Source organism: Barbus barbus, assembly GCF_936440315.1.
Source record: "Barbus barbus genome assembly, chromosome: 37".
NCBI classification, from domain to species: domain Eukaryota; kingdom Metazoa; phylum Chordata; class Actinopteri; order Cypriniformes; family Cyprinidae; genus Barbus; species Barbus barbus.
Genome location: NC_136715.1, coordinates 27,592,627 through 27,614,505, shown reverse-complemented (window position 1 = coordinate 27,614,505; position 21,879 = coordinate 27,592,627). Strand labels below are relative to the sequence as shown.

Below are 21,879 nucleotides of genomic sequence, written 5' to 3'. Positions count from 1 at the left end.
TGCGTGTGCTGTCAGGGTTGGAAATAAATCTGTTCTAAAACACAACGCTCTCCTGAGAGACGCCGCTTCAGTGTGATGACGTGTGCAGTGGCTTCAGAGACCAACATGTTCCTGTTCACTGGAAGATGCTTTCATCTAATGAGTCTCTCGCTTACAGCACATTTGACTTGCACTGAAAAACATTGGAAATCTTAGAAATATCAAGTACTGGTACAACTTAATTTTAAATAAAGACCAATTATTAACTACAGTAATCAACAAAACAAAACAGAGTTCGATCTGCTTCAAATGTTCACTAGTATAGATGTTTATTAGCATGCGTATTAGTATCAAGCAGATATTAATGCATGATCATATTCTAGATAGATATCTTAATCCACCCCATACCTAAACTTAACAACTACCTTACTAACTATTAATAAGCAGCACATTAGGAGTTTACTGAGGCAAAAGTCATCGTTAATAGTTAGTAGTGAGAACTGGTCCCCAAACTAAAGTGTGACCCTATTTTCTTGTAAAACACTCCAATAATACCAATTTACAACAAAAATTCATTTTCTACAGTGTGTATATGTGTTCTGTGGAATCGAACCCATGCCCTTGTGTTGCTAGAATGCTAGTATATTTTAGACCCCACTGTGTAGTTAACACTTGTTTTTTTTCCTGTTTTATTTACATAGTTTTAGTCATTTTGTTGTGATGCACACATTCATCTTGCAAATGAGGTCTTATTAAGACACAAACACCTCAAACACACATCAGCTCTTCAGTCTGTAATCCGATTAGTAGTCATGGTGGTTAATGGAAGTGTTGCGTAGATTCGTCCCTGATGACATGAGCAGCACTTTAATGGCTGATCCCAGTGTGTGTGTGTGTGTGTGTGTGTGTGTCAGGCTTTAATTAGCAAACACTGTAACAACCTCATCATGAGGGCAAAAGGATATTTTTTCCATTGATGACCATTCAAGAGTTGCTGTTTATTCTACCATTGCTGTAAGCTCCTGCAGGCTGAGATGAATGGGAACGCTTAGAGATACATCTCCAGGACTTCAGTCACATCAGATATCTTCTAGTGATTCTGACCATGTCATCAGAGTGTCGTTTTTCCTGATTGATATGAGGAAAGCAGGAGCTGGCCAGTGTATTGGGAGTGTATTTGCTGAGCTGTTAATGAGATTGAATGAGCGTGTTGATCTCCTGTGGGATCCATCATACAGACCATCACCAATCCCAGCATCACAGATGGACCCTCATCCGTCTCAGGGGTCGAATGCTCTCTGTATTTAAGGCCAGTCTCCAGTTCTGCTCCACACACACCCCACTAAACCAGTGCAGGTCCAGCGGCTGTAGCATTACTGTTGTGATGGAAGCGGGCGTGTGGTTCATGCTGCTAGGTGTGCTGCTGGTCATGACCGATATGGGCCAGTCCATCCCCAAAGATGATATGCTGGAGCAGAGCAAACTCCTGCTGGAGTCACGCGAGGACGCAGACAGCGACAACATGCTGCAGAGTCAAGGGGTGAGATGCACACTTTTCTATGTTTGACGATATAAGTTCAAAAGTGCATGGCAGAAGGTAGATGCCTTTGGCCATGAAAATTTTCATACATTTAAAGAAAGTTCACTACAACTCCTTACTCAGTCGTGGCATATCAGAATGGAGACTTTCAAGTAAAAGAGCAGCTTGAGTGTTTGTGAAGGAGGGAGATACTGACTGTCCCTGATGTGTAACAGGCCATCGAACAGCAGATGGATCATCTTCTGGAGGATCGTCTTCTGGTGGAAATGTTGCGCTCTTTACTCCACGGCTCTCAGAGATACGAACGCAACCCTTCAGTGCTGCACCAGCCACAGCGGTGCGTATAGTTTTAAGAAACATTGTGACAAGTCATGAAAGTGTCTCTCTTTGTCACTTAAGTGTCCTTTCATTTCATTAATATTATATTATCTGCAGCTAGATTTTTTAATTTTTTTTATTTCTAAGATTCAATACAATTAAGCACACTTCTTTTTTAGAAGGGCACAATGAGCATGACATTATAACGACATCTTTAAAGTTACCATCTTAAACAATACTGTCAACAAGGTAAAAACTCTACATACAACTGTACATACACTTGTGTAGTGTAGATTCAGCTGCTGTTCTGCATGCAAGCACAAGTCCTTCCACTGAAAACCTATATTTGTGAGTTTTGATTGCACACAGAGGAAGGGTCTCAAGAGGAGCATTGCAATAGTCCAGTGGAGATCTGTGTTGGGATAATGAGACTGGTGTGGTGTAGCAGTGGTTGGAAGTATCTCAGTAATGTTAGAAGTGGAAGGGGCCCAAGACCGAACCCTGAGGTACCCCAGTGGTTAGTTGATGTGGCGTAGACATTGCTTACCTCAAACACAAAACCCTGAAAGTCCTGCCAGAGAGGTGGCAGAGTACAGCTTGCATGATGCCTGTGTCACTATCAGTAGAAAAGAAGATCTGGTGATTTACTGTCAAAGACAGTGTATAATTGGATCCCCTATTCAGCAGTAGCATAACATTTGAGTATGGAAGTGTGAGTATGGAAGATTGTGGGTGGTCTATAAGATATTCTCTACTATAAAAATGACAGAAATGTCTATAGGATTTACTTTGGTGTTATTCTTTCGCACTCCAGATTTGGTCGGGGGACTCGGAGCGGCTTGTCCACAGAAGAAAGGATACAGTCTCGCGACTGGGAGACTGTTCCCGGACAGATATGGAGCATGGCTGTGCCACAAAGATTCGGCAAAAAATAACACCCCCCAGACTGAGGTCTTTAGAGTTTTGTAATTAGTAGATCTGAAACATCTATAAGAATCTCATTCTCCCAACCGATCCAAGGCAATCAGTCACTCTTCTGTGCATTTCATCAAACCCTGTGATAGTAATTATAACACACCAAATCAAAAATATTTAAATGTAGTAAATATATTTCATAAGTTGTGAATGAGTGGAAGGAAATAGTCATGTGAGGGCATGTTGTGATTATCCATCCACTGTAAATCATATGTGTTGTGTATTGTATTTTCTGTGTATAAATAAATGACAAGCTGCTTGTTCAGAGACATTTCTGGTCATTCTTGTTCTTCACATTTTGCCTGAGCCTTCTTTCTTGCTTTCTTTTTTATCAAACTTACTAAACATATTTTGCAAGAGAAATGTCATGGGTTATTCAAGCTTTTTTTAAATGCGATACAATGATGAGGTTTTTTTTAAGTATATGATTTAATTTCTATGATATTTCTATGCAGCATTTTAAAGTTAGTACTAGTGATAATTACTAGCAAACACATATTTACTTGCATTGTCTATGGCAATTACAGTCCTGCTTTGTTTGGCACACTGAATTAATTTGTTCTTTGAGACAAATATTTTTTTTTTATTAATATTCCAAAGCACTGAAAGTGATACATGTTATTTTCATTTCCAATTATTGAACATCAATGAAATGAGTAATCAATGAGTAAATATTAAAATGTCTAAATCAAAAATCTGATTATTTAATCTTTCAAGAACTACATATGAATGAGTCTTAAAATTACTTTTGATAGACAAAAATTAGTTAGATCAATAATAATGTTAGATCAATGTCGACCTGGACCTGACTAAAAACCCTGGATATAGCGGCTGAGTGAATGTGGCCTGTTCTCTGTGGATTGTGAAGTGAAGTGACATACGGCCAAGTATGGTGACCCATACTCGGAATTCGTGCTCTGCATTTAACCCATCCAATGTGCACACACACAGCAGTGAACACACACACACACACACACAGCAGTGAACACACACACGGAGCAGTGGGCAGCCATTTATGCTGCGGCGCCCGGGGAGCAGTTGGGGGTCCGGTGCCTTGCTCAAGGGCACCTCAGTCGTGGTATTGAGGGTGGAGAGAGCGCTGGACATTCACTCCCCCCACCTACAATCCCTGCCGGCCCGAGACTCAAACCCACAACCTTTGGATTACGAGTCTGACTCTCTAACCATTAGGCCAGGACTTCACGACTTCTTTGAATGCGAGGATGAGGCTCACATTCAAGACACTGTCAGGATCCACAACACCATCTCCTCCTCCATCACTCTCAGCACTGGCTCGCCACAGGGCTGTGTGCTGAGCCCCCTCCTGTTCACTCTGCTGACGTATGACTGCTCGGCAAGACATCCTAGCTGCCATATAGTGAAGTTTGCGGACGACACAGCAGTAGTGGGACGCATCATTGACAATGATGAGTCGGAATACAGAGAGGAGGTGGAACACCTGATGCAGTGGTGCAGAGGAAACAACCTCTGCATCAACGTGAAGAAGACCAAGGAGATGGTGGTGGATTTTAGAAGAGACAGGCGCCCTCCTCCTCCTTTGTACATTGGAGGAGTAGCTGTGGAAGTGGTCTCTAGCTTCAGGTACCTGGGTGTGTATATAACCGAGGACCTTACCTGGAGCACCAATACCATCCGGCTGGTCAGGAAGGCCCACCAGCGTCTCTATTTCCTCAGGAAGTTGCGGCGAGCTGGACTTGGGAGCTCAGTCCTGAGGAGTTTCTATCACTGTGCGGTGGAGAGTGTCCTCTGCACCTGTATTACGGTGTGGCATGGCAGCTGTACTGCTGCTGAGAGGAGGGCTCTGCAGAGGGTTGTAAGGGCTGCACAGAGGACTATGGGGAGCAGGCTTCCCACCATCACAGACCTCTACACAGCACGATGTAGGGGGAGGGCCCTCCGCATCATGAAGGACTCTACTCACCCTGCACACGGACTCTTCGAACCCCTCCCCTCAGGCAGACGGCTGAGGAGCATCCGGAGTAGGACCACCAGGCTCAGAAATAGCTTCTTTCCTGAAGCTGTTAGACTGTTGAACTCTAGCCATGCTCTGTAGGCATTCCATCTCTCCTTTTGAACACTTACATATACACACATACATACATACACACACTGATCTGCATTACAAACACTTTATCCACCTTAAATGTAATATTTATTATAGGCGAAATACTATCGATTATCTCCTTTGGACAATTTCTTCTTGCTTTTAAACCGGGACCTGAGTTCTAATTTCGTACCATAACATGGAAATGTGAGTTGGTATGACAATAAAAGTTCTTTGAATCCTTTTGAATCCTTTGAATCCTTTGAAGGACAGAGTTCCTGCACTGAGATCCACATACACTCCTATTCTAGAGCAGCTGGAGGAAACAGGCACTGTAATATATATATATATATATATATATATTTATATATATTATCGTGCCAGCATAAGTATCTGGAGGGAGAGCAAGACAAACACCAGGACTGATCATTACGTCCAAACACACATGCAGAACCAGTTTCTTTCCAGCCGATGCTCTTATATGACACTGCGATACAGACAAATCTCCCACTTCACTCCGGCTCCCAGTAACAGCATCCACACACACTCTCTCTACACAACACCGGCAGCTCACAGTCAAATCTGTCTGAGTGAGCAGGATACAGCTGGACTGTGTCAGCAGACATGATCACTGTGTTCCCCTCAGACAGATGGAGACGTTTATTCATTATGTTCAGATCCAGAGTCAACCCACAGAAATCTAATGGCGAAGAAACATACAATATTATCTGCACCTGATTCAGTAATGCATGAAACACGTCTCTATGCAATGGTCTACTCACAAATAGGTTTATAATGATTAAGAAATTATATATTTGGACAACATGCTATTGTCATGTGTCTTTCTTTTCATACTGTACCAAAAAGAATTAGAATAGGTCATCGACACCATCTTGTGACTCAAAACAATTTGGTTGAGCCTAGCAGTGCTCCCCTCATATAAATGCACGAAGGCGATGACTGGAGATTTTGCTTAAAAGATTACATTTTCAATTTGTTTCTTGGCAAACCCTACCGTATGCCTTAAGAACACTTGGAATATGGAATGAGTTGCATGGGAAATTTTTATGACATTTAAATCCTTTTTGTAAAAAGATTGAAGAAGTTGTGAGACATCATCCACCACAGAATGGGAGAGTGAGACAGCATCCACCACAGAATCAGAGAGTGAGACAGCATCTACCACAGAATCAGAGAGTGAGACAGCATCCACCACAGAATCAGAGAGTGAGACAGCAACCACCACAGAATCAGAGAGTGAGACATCATCCACCGCAGAATGGGAGAGTGAGACATCATCCACCACAGAATCAGAGAGTGAGACATCATCCACCACAGAATGGGAGAGTGAGACAGCATCTACCACAGAATCAGAGAGTGAGACATCATCTACCACAGAATCAGAGAGTGAGACATCATTCACCACAGAATCAGAGAGTGAGACATCATTCACCACAGAATCAGAGAGTGAGACATCATCCACCACAGAATCAGAGAGTGAGACATCATTCACCACAGAATCAGAGAGGGAGACATCATCCACCACAGAATCAGAGAGTGAGACAGCATCTACCACAGAATCAGAGAGTGAGACATCATTCACCACAGAATCAGAGAGTGAGACATCATTCACCACAGAATCAGAGAGTGAGACATCATTCACCACAGAATCAGAGAGGGAGACATCATTCACCACAGAATCAGAGAGTGAGACATCATTCACCACATAATCAGAGAGTGAGACAGCGTCCACCACAGAATCAGAGAGGGAGACATCATCCACCACAGAATCAGAGAGTGAGACAGCGTCCACCACAGAATCAGAGAGTGAGACATCATCTACCACAGAATCAGAGAGTGAGACATCATCTACCACAGAATCAGAGAGTGAGACATCATTCACCACAGAATCAGAGAGTGAGACATCATTCACCAAAGAATCAGAGAGTGAGACATCATTCACCACAGAATCAGAGAGTGAGACAGCAGATCTTCAGCTATGTCTTTGTACCTGTTGGTAGTGTTGAAGTACTCCAGTATTTGGTCTTGAGGCTGGTCTTAAGACCATTTTTTGAAGGTCTTGGTCTTGTCTCGGTCTCAACCTCATTTGAACTCACTTGGTCTCAGACTAAAAGGACTTGGGATTTTATTTCAAAACCAGTCAAGACCACAACTGCATGATATCACTAAATTGCCAGTGCATTGTCTGATTTATTTGTTAACAACAACATTTGATAGTGCTGCGCTGGTCAGAATTCAGTCTGTCAAAAGAATTCACCAGAATTATTACAAATGCTCAAAAGATTCAAGGTATGATTGCAGAAAAGTACTTGTATGAGATCTTGTTTTTATATTTTAAATAATAAGAGCAAGAGAGCTGTTTTCATGAATATGAGAATGATTGCAAAACGTGATATTGGTTTTATACAAATGTTCAACAAACAATAAGTTAATGTTAAGTGAATTACATTTTAGACACTATTTTATATATCGCCAATTTAGGAGAAAATCTTAAAAATAATGGGCGTGTCAGTCCTAAATTTAGGACTCCTAATTTTTTTCTCTAGAGTGTTTCACAAAGTGTTTTAGCGCTAAAACTAGCTCCTAAATCTGAGTAGAGAAGAGGACTCCTAAGTCACTAAGACCAAGCCACAAACTATCCTAAAATAACTGTTTCCGGCAATCTGCCTCAGAACGTAAACATTTTAGAAACATTTGACGACAATGAGCTTTTATAAAGGTATGGCCTTTGGTTTTGGAGGTTATCCCAACTCCAGATTTTCCTTTGATTATATCCTTGTTTTCATTCACCAGCTGGACAAGAAGTAACAGCTGTTCTTATGTCCAGATTGGATTTCATTTACGTTTACAAGTCTTACTCTCATCCATGATTATTCTACTCTATTAATTAAAAGGCTGTTTATATGCATATTCACTAATTGTTTACGGGAAGCATACATATAAGAGGCTGACAGTTAGCTGAACATATAGTTGTTTAATTAGTGACTCTTAGCCTGCATTTTAAAATCTTTATTTGAATGTGGCAATTATTAACATTTTTATTTGGGGTGGTGATGGCGCAGTGGATAAGACACATGCCTTTGGTGTGAGAGACCCGGGTTCGAATCCACTGTGAGACACCAATGTGTCCCTGAGCAAGACACTTAACCCCTAGTTGCTCCAGAGGCGTGCGACCTCTGACATATATAGCAATTGTAAGTCGCTTTGGATAAAAGCGTCAGCTAAATGTAAATGTAATATTTTTAAACCTTTATTTGAATATGGCAACATAATATTGCACTCTACAATATTTCATGACTAAATCTCTGACAGAGACTATCATCCCATCACTGTGTGCATAGCTACAAGCTCAACCCTGCCCTTTACTCTCTATTCCTTAGTAAAAGTTTGTCTCAGCAGCTTTGTGAATAGGCTTTAAGAGAAACCGTTTACTGCTATTTAAGAGAGCTCTTAGTGGTAAGATATAATGTTTTGTGAACACAGGCCCAGCAGATTTGGATGGGAGGGCCACACACTAACACGAGCTGCTCTGTGTCAGTAGAGGATGCTCTCACACCACTGAACCAGAGTGAGTGGATATCTGGACAAATGTGCTTGGGTCAGTGGACAGAATAATGAGTAATGACTTTATAAGTAGGAAATCACATGTCTCATCCCTGCAGCAAACATCAAGAAAATGCTACACACAATTATTGCATTCAAGATCATTAACTCAAATCATTAAGTTTGTCATTAACATTTTATTCTCTCCTGCTCAGGAGGTACATCTACATTTACATTTCATTACATGCAGACACTTTTGTGGTTGTTGCCAGTGCTGTGATCTACCATTTGACCAAATGGGCATAATTTGTGACATTTTGCCATTTAAAAAAGGTTTGCTACTCAATAATATTTACAAGTGTCAAAGTAGAGAGCATGCCAGATGATGTCAGGCTCATTGTCATATTATATCTGCTCACGTTACAGATCTACAGGCTCACAATAGTATTATAATAATGCATAATACAGACAAGCATACATTCATTTTACCTTATGCATATATACTGTCTATATAAAAGGTTAAAAAAGTGCTTTGTTTAAATGAATAACCCAATGGAGTTTTGATATTGACTTTTGTTTCTTCATACTGATGTACGACTACTATTTTATTCATTAATATTTTTTTTTACTTTGTCCTCTGCAGTTTCTTGTGGCTCTTCAGTATTTATGAACAATAATAATGGTGATGTAAAGTAAAGGTTAAGATAATACAAAAATAGTAGTCCAAGGCACCCAAAGTATAGTTTAAATAGAACGTCAGTAGAGTTTTAGCCCACAGACATGGTTTAATAGGGCTTGTTACATTAAATCTCTCTTTCAGTGGCAGTATTTTTGTATTAAATGTAATATTTCTTATCTAAATAGCACCGATGTCGCTTCCTTTCAGACTCTGTTTATGCGAGGAGGTTTTAAGATATCACATTAATCAAATCTATCTGTGGTTTTCTCTGAAGATCATGTTGACTACAGCTGTTTTATTCATTGTATTACACTAATCACATCAATCTTCATCACTAGGTGGCGCGATCAAACTTCTGTTATAATGATGAAGTGACCGCAGGGTGTCGCACTTCTCGACATATTTTCTATGCCTGTCCTTCATTCAATTAAGACTTTTTATTTATTTATTTTTTAAGTAAAAAATGAATGTCATTGTAAACCCGAATGACAAGAAAATAATATTTCTGCAGATTTATGTTTAGGAAGATTAGGCAACATTCACACGTGTTGCTTCTTTTATTTACTTTATGATATATAGCCAACTATAAAACCAATCTCAGATGCTGTTTTCAGCATCAAGCACACATTTCTGCTTCAGTTATGACGTCCATCAGGTCAGTGTCAGGCTTCAGAAGATCACCACATCTGAGGAGGCATGTTGAGGTAGAAAAGAGAGTGTTTAGCGGTGGAATATATTGGCTGAATGAACAAGATTGAGTGCAAATAAATCAGTGATGAGAATTTAAATACAACTAATATTTTTGTGTGAATGATTGTTTATTATTATTATTATTATTAAATGTTACACATCTCCAAAAAAAGATAATAAATAAATAGTAATTTAAGCCTAGCGATGTTCTTACCAGGTGGATAAGCTCCAACCTGAATCCTGAAGACCTTGATTAGCTCGTTCAGGTGTGTTTGATTACAGCTGGAGCTAAACGCTGCAGGACACGGCCCTCCAGGATCAACGCGCCCCATCCCTGTTTTAGACAGTCATGTTGAATAGACAACACTAAAAAGTGGCGCTTCAAAACATTAATGTAATATATTTTAATTCTATGACTCTCCTCATTAATGCAACACATTCTTGTAATCTGTCTGGGATATGTTTGAGCCTCTGCATCACATCTTGCTCTTCAAAGGAATAGTTCAGCCGAAAATGAAAATGTTCTCATCGTTTACTCACCCTCGGGTCGTTCTTTCTTCAGATGAACACAAGAACATATTTAGTCTGTCTAATGCAAGAGGACAGAACCACTTCAGAAACCACACAAAGTGAACATGATGGCTGAATTTAAAATATTGGTATTTGTATTTATTGCATTTATCGTTTCACTTAAGAAGACATTGATTCATAGACATGGGTTGAATGAGTTACTGTAATATTGATTTTTAGACGTCCCTTACACTGCATTATACAAAGAGAGATGGGCTTTTTCTAAAACTCTTACTTTATGGTCATCTGATAAATGAAAGGCAATTAATTTTAATGTGTGTGTGTGTGTGTCTATGAGTGTGTGTGTGTGTGTCTATGAGTGTGTGTGTGTGTGTGTGTGTGTGTGTGTGTGTGTCTATGAGTGTGTGTGTGTGTGTGTCTATGAGTGTGTGTGTGTGTGTGTGTCTATGAGTGTGTGTGTGTGTGTGTGTGTGTGTGTCTATGAGTGTGTGTGTGTGTGTCTGTGAGTGTGTGTGTACGTGTTTAGCTATACTTGTGAGGACCAGATGTCCCCACAAGGATAGTAAAGCCTGAGATTTTTGACTTTGTGAGGACATTTGGCCGGTCCTCACAAGGGAAATAAATTATTAAAAATACTAAATGAAGTTTATCTTAAAATGTAAAAATGCACAAAGTCTCCTGTGAGGGCTAAGTTTAGGTGTAGGGTTGGTGTAGGGCAATAGCACACACAGTTTGTTCAGAATAAAAACCATTACGCCTATGAGAGTCCTCTCAAATATAGCAAAACCAACATGTGTGTGTGTGTGTGTGTCTATGAGTGTGTGTGTGTGTCTATGAGTGTGTGTGTGTGTGTGTGTGTGTGTGTTTGTGTCTTTGAGTGTGTGTGTGTGTGTGTGTGTGTCTATGAGTGTGTGTGTGTGTGTGTGTCTATGAGTGTGTGTGTGTGTGTGTGTGTGTGTGTCTATGAGTGTGTGTGTGTGTGTGTGTGTCTATGAGTGTGTGTGTGTGTGTGTGTGTGTGTGTCTATGAGTGTGTGTGTGTGTGTGTGTCTATGAGTGTGTGTGTGTGTGTGTGTGTGTGTGTGTGTGTGTGTGTGTGTGTGTGTGTGTGTGTGTGTGTCTATGAGTGTGTGTGTGTGTGTGTGTGTGTGTGTCTATGAGTGTGTGTGTGTGTGTGAGTGTGTGTGTGTGTGTTCCACTGTGCTGAACTTTAAATGTTGTTGTTGTATGTGTACTACTAGATGTATGTGTTTGGCCTCTGCATTTTGTTTCGTTCTCTCTCTCTTTAACAAAACTTCTGTATATCTGTTAGAAAAAAAAGTACTTCTGCATTTTTCATACTTGAGTACAATCTGAAGTTGTACTTTTCTACTTTTATTCAAGTAAGTTTTTGGCCAGATATTTGTACTTTTAATTGAGTAAAATTTTTGAGCACTTTTTACACCACTGGATACAATAAAGTGAATAATAACAGTAGATTTTATGCAAACTTCTGGAACGAGTCATGTGAGTTTTTTAATGATTATTTCATGTTTTTCTGCTCACTTCCGGTCAGAGCCCACACTTCCTTCAGTCTCTGGTATCTTTTAACTTCCTCAAGTTTCATTAATAACATAAACAGACCTTATAGATAAGAAGAAATAATAAAGTAGTGAGTTTATTACCACAAACAATCAGAATGTTTTTAGTCAGTAAAGGGTTTATGAGCTGAAGGTTTCCAGGAAGGACCTGGGCGTGTCTGCGGCGCTGACGCACAGTTACGCAAGTCTCGCGATATTTGGTGGCGCTGGGCTCTGATATAATCCCGGCGCGTCCGTGTGTCCTCTCGTTCGTCCTCAGTGCAGGATAACGGTCACGCGCTCACCGCGACACAGAACCAGGCCAGAGACCGCAAACACTGCTCTCTGACAACCCGAGAGCCCCAGAGCCCGACAGCCCGAGAACCGGACAGCCCCAGAGCCCGAGAGCCCGAGAGCCCGACAGCCCGAGAACCGGACAGCCCCAGAGCCCGAGAGTCCCAGAGTGAGGAAACCAGCATCTCAGACACACATCCGTGAGGTGAGGAAAGGTAGTTTGTTAATGAAGAATCGACGCGTTCATGCTGTAAACTACTGACAGATGGTCTTTAAATCACAGCATGAGAGCTCAGTGGAGATAAACCATGGTTACTACACGTTTACTACAGTAAAACCATGGTTACTACACGTTTACTACAGTAAAACCATGGCTGAGGACTCAGAACTCGTCGGGTTTAGCTCCTAATGAGCCTGTAGTGAAGATACATATGAGTGTTTGGTCACAGATACAGTAATCATCATGAGTCATGATCTGAATGAGGATATCTGGGATTATTGTAGTGATGCTGCAGGAGGATGTTCATGGTTTAGTGTTGTCTGAAAGGGGCTCAATGGTGTTTGGAGGCTCATATTGCTGTAAGGGGTTGAGCATTGCTGTCATACAGACTGTACTCAGTGTAGTGTGCTTTGATTCCTGTAACACCGAACCATGTGTCTGCTTTAACCCTGAGCCATTGTCCCTGTAATACAGTCACAGCTCAGTGCCAAGCGTGTGAGAGTTACAGAAGCAGACCGCTCCAGCCAGTGCTGCTGACCTTTAGAGTCGTTCCTGTATGACATGCTGTGTAGAAAAACGTATTGGGACACACCCTTCTTTGGAACAGAAACGGGCACTTCCAAAAAGTCACAGCAGAGACCAATCAAGTTCTTCCACACTGACTCAATCAATCATGTCTTTTTGAACTGTGTCTGATACACAGAGACACTGTCATGTTAGAATAGAAAAGGGTTCTGTCCAAACTGTTGCTATAAAACTAGAAGCACACAATTCCCTAGAATATCATAATATGCTTCAACATTAAGATTTGTACTCATAGAAATTACTAAAGTAGTCAAACATGTTCATTAGATGGGGTGCCAGTACTTTTGGCAATACAGTGTAGGTGACTGTTTGAATGACCTTCTGCTGTGTTTCTTTCCAGACTCTCTGGACAATCAGTCATGGACGCCATCATCCGCTGCCCGTTCCTGTCTCGCGTCCCTCAAACCTTCCTGCAGCAGGCTAGAAAGTCCTTGGTGGCGTACGCCGTGAAGTGTCCCGTCATGATGGACCTTGCGTCGAGGCCGCTGGTGCGTTCCCTCTGCTCCTCGTCCTCCAGCTTCCAGAAGAGTGAGAGCACTCCTCCAGCCGGCGAGGGTCAGTATCCACCGCCGTTCGTGCTTGAGTTCAGTGCGTTTGCTTGTCTTGCTGAAGGATGTCCCCTCTTGTCTTTGCATTAGAATCCAAAGAGGCGGCCAGAGTGCCTGCGGGTCACCCCGTGCCGCCCGCCGGTCAAGCGGCCGCCTCCAGATGCCCGTTCCTGGCGGCCGAGATGGGGCAGGGGAACAGCGGCGTGGTGCGGCAGGCCAGCATGGCGCTTCAGGAGGACGTCTCTGAAGTCCGCTCCGTCTGCAAAGGTTTGTGAGGAAGGGTTTTGTTGTGTTTGGCTCCGCTGTGGTTTACTGTGTGTTAGGGGCTGTGAAGTAACACATTTACAAAACTGTTTGGTCAGAGGCCTGATGATATGGCACGATTTGGGGAAAAATTGCAATTTGCGATAAAAAAATAAAATAAAATCTAATGTAAAATAAAAAAATTGAGTACTTCAGAAAAAAAAAATATATATTATTTCTAAAATATAAAAAATACTAATTGAAAACAGAAAAAAAATTAAAAATAAATTGAGTACTGAACAAAAAATTATGGTAACACTTTACAATAAGGTGTCATTTGTTAACATTACTTAATGTATTAATTAACATGAACAAACAATGAACACTACATTTATTACAATATTAATCTTTGTTAATAAAAATACAGTCGTTCATTGTTAGTTCACAGAGCATTAACTAATGTTAACAAACACAACTTGAGATTTTAATAATGCATTAGTAAATGCTGAAATGAACATGAACTCAGATTAATAAATGCTGTAGAAGTATTGCTCATTCTTAGTTCATGTTTACTAATTAACCTTATTGTAAAGTGTTTCCAAATTAATTATAACTATTACTATGTTTATTGTTGTTATTACTAAAAATACAAGAAATTTCTCATCAAAAATAGAAAACTAAACAATAAAACACAGAGTACTTAGGAAGAAATTTAACTACTATTATTTGTATTTATAGGGTTATTATTTATATTGTTATTATTACTTAAATATAAACAAATACTATAAAAACACAAAAATAAAAAATTGAGTCTTAATGAAAAATAATATAACTACTGCTATTATACTATTATTATTGTTATTACTAAAAATATGAAAAGCAAAATGAAAAAATGCTATTGTAATATTTCACTGAGTAAGAAAAATAATAAAATGTTAATTTAATAATAATAATACCTCCCAAATTACAATACAAATATTTATGGCTGTCCTAATTTCTTCATTTTCAAACATTGAACCGTTAAACCATGACTTCCTTCAGTAATTGTCGTTAAATTGGTTAACAACTACAGCTTTTCCTCTTCTTTTGTTAAGGTGCTTTGCAAACTACTCGATCTCTCTAATCCACCCACTGTTGTGCTGTCGTCTCTGTTTTCCAGACGTCTCTCCATCTGAGCTGAATCCTTTGGTGAAGGACACCATGACTGGAGGAAACCTGATGAAGAAGCTGATGAAGCAGCGGCCCACCAGGGTCTCTCACTTGCTGCAGGAGAACATGCCCAAAAGTATGTGTTCTGTTAAAGTGAAGAAACTCCTACAGAAAACCACTTCCTATTTTGAAACGCAGTTTCACACTCGCTGTTCTCTTCCAGCCGTGTCCAACTTTCGCTATGATGAGTTCTTTGAGAAGAAGATTGAGGAGAAGAAGGAGGATCACACGTACCGCGTGTTTAAAACGGTGAACCGCAGGGCAACGGAGTTCCCGATGGCAGACGATTACACCGAGTCGCTGTCCTTCAAGAGAAACGTTTCGGTGTGGTGCAGCAACGACTATCTCGGCATGAGCCGCCACCCGCGGGTGGTGCAGACCATAATGTGAGTGACCTAATGACCATGGTTTGGGTCTAGCCTTGATCTCTTCAGCAGATGGCTCATGAAAAAGTCCTAAAATAGATCCAAATATAATGCTTTTGGGCTGAAATGAACGTCTCTGTGATGTCTTTTGACAGGGACACTTTAGAGAAACACGGTTCAGGAGCCGGAGGGACTCGAAATATATCGGGGACGAGTAAGTTTCATGTGGCTCTGGAGCACGAGCTGGCCGATCTTCACGGGAAGGACGCGGCCTTGCTCTTCACCTCGTGTTTCGTGGCCAATGACTCCACGCTCTTCACGCTGGCTAAGATGCTGCCTGGTGATTATTCCCCTTTCATATTTTGCATGCGAAGCACATTCTGCCAAAATTAGGGTCTTATGATTTCCGTGATGAATCCAGTCATAATAAAAACTGAATTTACTGTGTAATGCAGAATGTCATGGAAACTTTGGATGAATTAATCAAAAGTAGGTCATTACACATACATCAAATATGGACTAGTATCTGTAAATATTAAGCTGTAAAAAGACTATTTAACATGAATCCTGCATGTTCTGCGTGTCTCTGTGTGAATGAATGGAGCAGACGCATGGGTTCGTTTACTACACACACACTGAAGCATAAATACACACACAACATCTCCAGAACTGCTCTGAGAGTCACTTCATGAGCATTTGACCCTTTATTTGAGATCATATCAAATACAAACAGAAATAAAAATTCAGTTTACTTGAAGAAATTGTGACAGAAATATATTATTATTGTCCAGTAGAATGTACATACTGCTACTACTACTCATAATAAATTATTAAAACTTAATTTTTTTAAAGGAATAATCACACAATATTTCTCCCATGGTTTACTTTTAATAGTAAACCCTCTTTGGTTGTCAAAAAATAGATTGTTTAATTTTCAATAATTAAAGGATTAATTAAATTGATGATTTATGCTGTCACTTGATAAGTCTAGTCGTGACGTATTGTCAAGTATGGTGACCCATACTCGAAATTGGTGCTCTGCGTTTAACCCATCCAAGTGCACACACACACAGCAGTGAGTAGTGAACAAATGCACACACACACACACACACACACACACACACACACACACACACCCGGAGCAGTGGGCAGCATTTATGCTGCGGCGCCCGGGGAGCAGTTGGGGGTTTGGTGTCTTGCTCAAGGGCACCTCAGTCGTGGTATTGAGGGTGGAGAGAGCGCTGGACATTCACTCCCCCCACCTACAATCCCTGCCGGCCCGAGACTCGAACCCGCAACCTTTCGAGTACGAGTCCGACTCTCTAACCATTAGGCCACGACTTCCCCCCAGGTTCCCCCCAGATAACCAGATTTAAATACATAACCAGAAAAAAATTCATAAGGCCAATGTAAGAATAAATTAAATAGTTTTTATGCATTCAAATAATCAGAAAAATAATTCAAATATTTTTATAACCATAAAACATTCAATGTTTCATAGGATCCTAAACGTGTCATTTTTGTTAAACTTTTAATAAAATTATGTTAAATTGTATAAGGTTCATGATTTTTTATTTAAACAGGCTTTCTGATTAATAAAATTGAGTTTGATTTAGTCCAGAAAAATTTAAATGTAAAAAAAGGAAGCAGAATTTGGGAAAAAATGAAACGGATTTCATAGGCCCCTACAAAACCTCATTGCTGTAATGCAGAGAAATACATAAAAAACCTCACAATGAGATTGATTTATTTTTATGTGATTCTCATGAAGAAAATGACCATGTAAGTCTGAAAACAGGCTTTATTTCCATTTCTGTTCCTTTTGTGCTGCTTTGTAATATTTGTACGGTCAGGTTTCTGAGAGCGGCGCTTCTGTGGTTCTCCTCAGGTTGCGAGATCTATTCAGACGCGGGCAATCACGCCTCAATGATTCAGGGCATCAGGAACAGCGGCGCCAAGAAGTTTATCTTCCGTCACAATGACGCCAAGCATTTGCGCGAGCTGCTGGAGAAATCGGATCCCTCCGCTCCCAAGATCGTGGCCTTTGAGACGGTGCACTCGATGGACGGTGAGTCACAGGCCCTCTGTTATCTGATCTGAGGTCAGGTTGTGCTCCGGGGCTCACGTAGACTCTGGTTTGTGCCGCAGGCGCCGTGTGTCCGCTGGAGCAGATGTGTGACGTGGCTCATGAGTTCGGCGCCATCACCTTCGTGGACGAGGTGCATGCGGTGGGGCTCTACGGCTCCCGAGGAGGCGGCATCGGAGACCGGGACGGAGTCATGCACAAGATGGACATCATCTCCGGCACTCTGGGTGAGTCGGCCTCATCCGCTGTTGCTTAGAGACCGGAGACCTCGTTTGGCTCTCATCGAATTACACTGACGGCCGCTGAATGGCCTCTGACCAAACCAACCAAACCTGTTTGTTCCTGTTACTCCACACCAAGGCTGCACGGTTCGGGGGCATGGATTGTAATTTTACTGATAAAAATCATGATTGCTCTTTGTTTTTCTGATTATTTTATTTCTAAATCCAGGTTTGCTGTGCTTGTTTGTTGGGCGCCGCAGTTTAGCCAAAGTTTAGTTTGGTTTATATAATATGGCTATTAAAACAACAATTAGTGCTGTCAAACAATTAATCGCGATTAATCACATCCAAAATAAAAGGTTTTGTTTACATAATATATGTGTGTGTGCGGTGTATATTTATTGTAAGTATGTATAAATACAAACACATGCATGTATATATTTAGGAAAAAAATGTGTTTATATATTAAATAACTTTATATATGATACAATTTATATGAATATAAAAATATACATGTACATTTTTTCTAAATATATACATGCATGTGTGTGTCTTTATATATACACAATAAATATACACCGCACACACACATGTAAACCAAAACTTTTATTTTGGATGATTGTTTGACAGCGCTATAAATAATACTGTGGTGCTGTTATTATTAAATACAGAAAATGAGTAAAATCAAAATAAGAAATTGCCTTTGTAATTGGCTGTAAAATAAAAAATGAGTATAAGAATAAATATTATTTTACAGCAAAATTATATTAGTAATTTATTTTTTGCCTATTGCTAAAATTAATAAGAACTACTGTTATGATTTCACTGTAAGAATGAAAAATTGAAGAATGTATTTTATGTTTTAAACATGTATACAGTGAAATAATCTTGTCTTTTTAGTAGTTAACGCATTTTTAATACTAACATTTATAGCTTTACTGCTTCACTCTAAAGCATGTAATGAACAGGATTATTTAATGAAATCCTGGTCTTTGTGATTAGATCATATAGTGATTTTGACTGTATTTAGATCAATGAGTCTGTATTTTGTTATTCATGATACCGTGATTCATGTGTGTGTGTTTTAGCTTGTGATCAGTGATGACAGTGGTAGTGTGTTTCTGCGTCTGACCTCTGTGTGTGTGTTTGTGCAGGGAAGGCGTTCGGCTGCGTCGGCGGATACATCGCCAGCACTAACGCTCTGGTGGACACGGTGCGCTCGTACGCCGCCGGCTTCATCTTCACCACGTCTCTGCCGCCCATGCTGCTGTCCGGGGCGCGCCAGTCTGTCCAGATCCTGAAAAGCGAGGAGGGCCGCGTGCTCCGCCGCAAACACCAGCGCAACGTCAAGCTGCTGCGGCAGATGCTGCTGGACACGGGCCTGCCGGTGGTGCACTGCCCCAGCCACATCATCCCCGTCAGGGTGCGCACACTCGCTGTTTCCACACCTCTAATCAGCATAAATACACGCAATAACGCTTTATGGTAACGCTTTATTTTAAGCACTCATAATACAGAGTAATCACCTAATTAAGTATTTAGGAGTAGCCGCTGTACGTACATGAAACAATAATATACTTACCATGTAACTAAGTTATGGAACAGCCTGTAATTACAGTTAGTAATTATGTAGATGTAATAGACAGCTGCTGTTACACACATGTATCAGACCGAGTCTGTTACACAGCTACTTATGTAACCAAAAGATTGTTACATATGTGTTGCAGACTTTATACAACGTAATTATAAATGTAAGTACACAGACATAAGCTACTTAAAATAAAGTGTATCAAGATTGTACTTAAGTGTACTAGTAGCTGTGTAACAGACTCGGTCTGATACATGTGTGTAACAGCAGCTGACTATTACATCTACATAATTACTAACTGTAATTACAGGCTGTTCCCTTACTTAGTTACTACTAAGTACTTAACTAGGTAATTACTCTGTATTATGGACACCTTAAAATAGTGTTACCCGCTTTATTTTAAGGTGTCCTTGTTACACGTTACATGTACTTACTATTATAATAACAATAAATTATGCATAATTACATGCAAGTAGCCCTAAACCAAACCCTAATCCTAACCATATAGTAAGTACAAAGAGGCACAAAATCACTTTCACAGACTTTTACATGAACTGTTCCCTCCTGCCCAACTCAATCCCAGCAGCTGAGTCCTGAACCATCTTCAAGAATCAGCTGAAAACACATCTCTTCCATCTTTATTTGACCCTCCAACTCTAGCACTCTCTATTCTAATTCTATTCTTAAAAAACTTGCCCCTTTTAGACTTGCACTCTATTCATTTACTAACTGCTAAATGACTAAAATGTTTTATCTGATCAGAGAAAATGTGCATAAACTACGATGGAAACACATTTACAGAATAAATTCCACCATGCGCATCAAAAGAGTCATGTGACTTTGCGTGAAGGGCCGGGATAACTTGACTAACTCTCATTGAAGCTTCTCCTTACTCTCTCAGTTTTGTTCGCTTTATTCACAGATGTTTTATGTGATATTCCAGTTTTGTGCACAAGTGTAATAGGAATCTCCTGATGTGAACGCGGCTCAGACTGACACTGACGTGTGTCCTCAGGTGGCAGACGCTGAGAAGAACACGCAGGTGTGCGACATCATGATGAGCCGCTATAACATCTACGTCCAGGCCATTAACTACCCCACGGTGGCTCGCGGAGAGGAACTGCTGCGCATCGCTCCTACGCCACACCACACGCCGCAGATGATGAGCTACTTCGTCGGTGAGTCCGTCTGCAAACTAAACTCAATCACGACGGCCACCTTCACACTCACCTTCACAAAAACGCATTTAAATGCAGCAGTCACTCCTGCGTTTGTAACCACTGCAACATTTTGCCATCTTGAGGGAGTGAAGAAGAATTTAGACGTTTGATTTCTGACATTGTTTTGGCTAAAGACTCTATTGTCCGTCAAACTGAACTAAAACTGCCGCTGATAGACGTGCTGTGTTTTGTTTCTGCTTTAGAGAGCGCTGTCTTGGAGTGTTGCCATATCCTCATATTTACACACGCTTTTAGGCTTGTTGTTTGGTCTTAGCTCATAAAGATTTTTTTTGGTGTTATAAAACAAAGCATTTGGGTGTTTTCGTGTTTTTTGTGCTTGTCCTTGTTTGTTTGTTGTATTTTTCTATGAAGATCTGGCAACACTAACACTAGCGCAGGGCTCGTGAGCACAACTAGCCCCGTGCCAGAATGTGTTAAGACTTCTTTCACTGTTATTTTCTTACAATCCTCATCAATAGTGATATTAAAACACTTTTTAGGCTTAATATTAAGAAATGTGCATTGTGCACAAACAGTACTCCAAATAAAGTTTAATTATCATTTCTATATCAGTAAGTCTCTAGTGATATGATAATAGAGTTGAACTGTACTTAGTATGAAATAAATGCATTTTAAATATATGACTTTTTTTCTACTAGGGTTGCAATCTAATCACACAGTTTTGGCCAGATTGTTCCTCTCTCCACAAGCATGACAAACCTGCATTGAGTCTGAGTTTGTAGCGTGTGCTGAGTGTTGTGTGTGTTTGTGCCTCACAGAGAAGCTGACGCAGGCCTGGAAGGAGGTGGGTCTGGAGCTGAAGCCGCACTCCTCCGCCGAGTGTAACTTCTGCCGCCAGCCGCTGCACTTCGAGCTGATGAGCGAGAGAGAGAAATCCTACTTCAGCGGCCTGAGCCAGCCCATATCTGCCTGCGGCTGACCCCCCGCAGCTCCATGTGCATCGCATCCAGAGAATAAATATTTAGACATCTTGTTCTGTGTATGTATGTATTTTGTTAACAGAGTAAATCTGAAGTATTTTATATTTAAAGATGTTTGGCTGATGTAGGCCAGTCGTATTTAATCAATCAAGCATTATGGATGGATTTTAATAAACTGATGACACACACACACACACTGGCTGTGTTTATTGTTTGAACCGGAGAAGCGTCTGGATGATTGTGACGATGTTGACCTGTTTCTCGCTGCTGTTTGGGTTAGTGACAGTGACCGCTGTAAATCACGTCTGTAACTGGCACACTAACCTGGATCTGCACTGGTCGGGTAACAAACGGGTCATGCGCTGGAAACAGGTGTGTGTGACATCATCATCTGACCCACATCAGAGGACAAACACTGCTTTCAGATGAGCGTAGGTCTGCAGTGACCGTCACTTGAGTC

General features: G+C 40.7%; 2 protein-coding genes across 4 annotated transcripts; both read left to right on the top strand.

The window, feature by feature from the left end:
- Positions 1-1,363: 1,363 nt before the first annotated feature.
- npffl (neuropeptide FF-amide peptide precursor like) lies at positions 1,364-2,861 on the top strand (the record flags this gene model as incomplete). The annotated part of the gene is made up of 3 exons (XM_079395880.1): positions 1,364-1,519; positions 1,735-1,856; positions 2,652-2,861. 3 exons carry the CDS (start codon positions 1,364-1,366, stop codon positions 2,770-2,772), a joined length of 399 nt encoding a protein of 132 aa, XP_079252006.1. The 3' UTR covers positions 2,773-2,861.
- A 9,213-nt stretch (positions 2,862-12,074) lies between these two features.
- Positions 12,075-21,611, top strand: LOC306857174 (5-aminolevulinate synthase, non-specific, mitochondrial-like). 3 transcript variants are annotated; one of them, XM_079396937.1, is made up of 11 exons: positions 12,075-12,398; positions 13,339-13,553; positions 13,637-13,813; positions 14,949-15,074; positions 15,162-15,384; positions 15,519-15,703; positions 17,252-17,431; positions 17,512-17,676; positions 18,825-19,093; positions 20,274-20,436; positions 21,258-21,611. In XM_079396937.1, the coding sequence occupies exons 2-11, from the start codon at positions 13,358-13,360 to the stop codon at positions 21,416-21,418; spliced, it is 1,845 nt and encodes a 614-aa protein (XP_079253063.1). In that variant the 5' UTR covers positions 12,075-12,398; positions 13,339-13,357; the 3' UTR covers positions 21,419-21,611. The 3 variants fall into 3 exon arrangements, with proteins under 3 accessions (XP_079253063.1, XP_079253064.1, XP_079253065.1); XM_079396938.1 differs by having other exon boundaries at positions 12,120-12,408; XM_079396939.1 differs by having other exon boundaries at positions 12,166-12,362.
- Positions 21,612-21,879: the final 268 nt, after the last annotated feature.

Bases quoted from the DNA above. Each gene is read 5' to 3' on its own strand.
- LOC306857174 (XM_079396937.1), top strand. From the start codon at position 13,358: ATGGACGCCATCATCCGCTGCCCGTTCCTGTCTCGCGTCCCTCAAACC. The intron at 13,554-13,636 runs GTCAGTATCCAC...TCTTTGCATTAG, and splicing joins CACTCCTCCAGCCGGCGAGG to AATCCAAAGAGGCGGCCAGA. The intron at 15,385-15,518 runs GTGAGTGACCTA...GTCTTTTGACAG, and splicing joins CGGGTGGTGCAGACCATAAT to GGACACTTTAGAGAAACACG.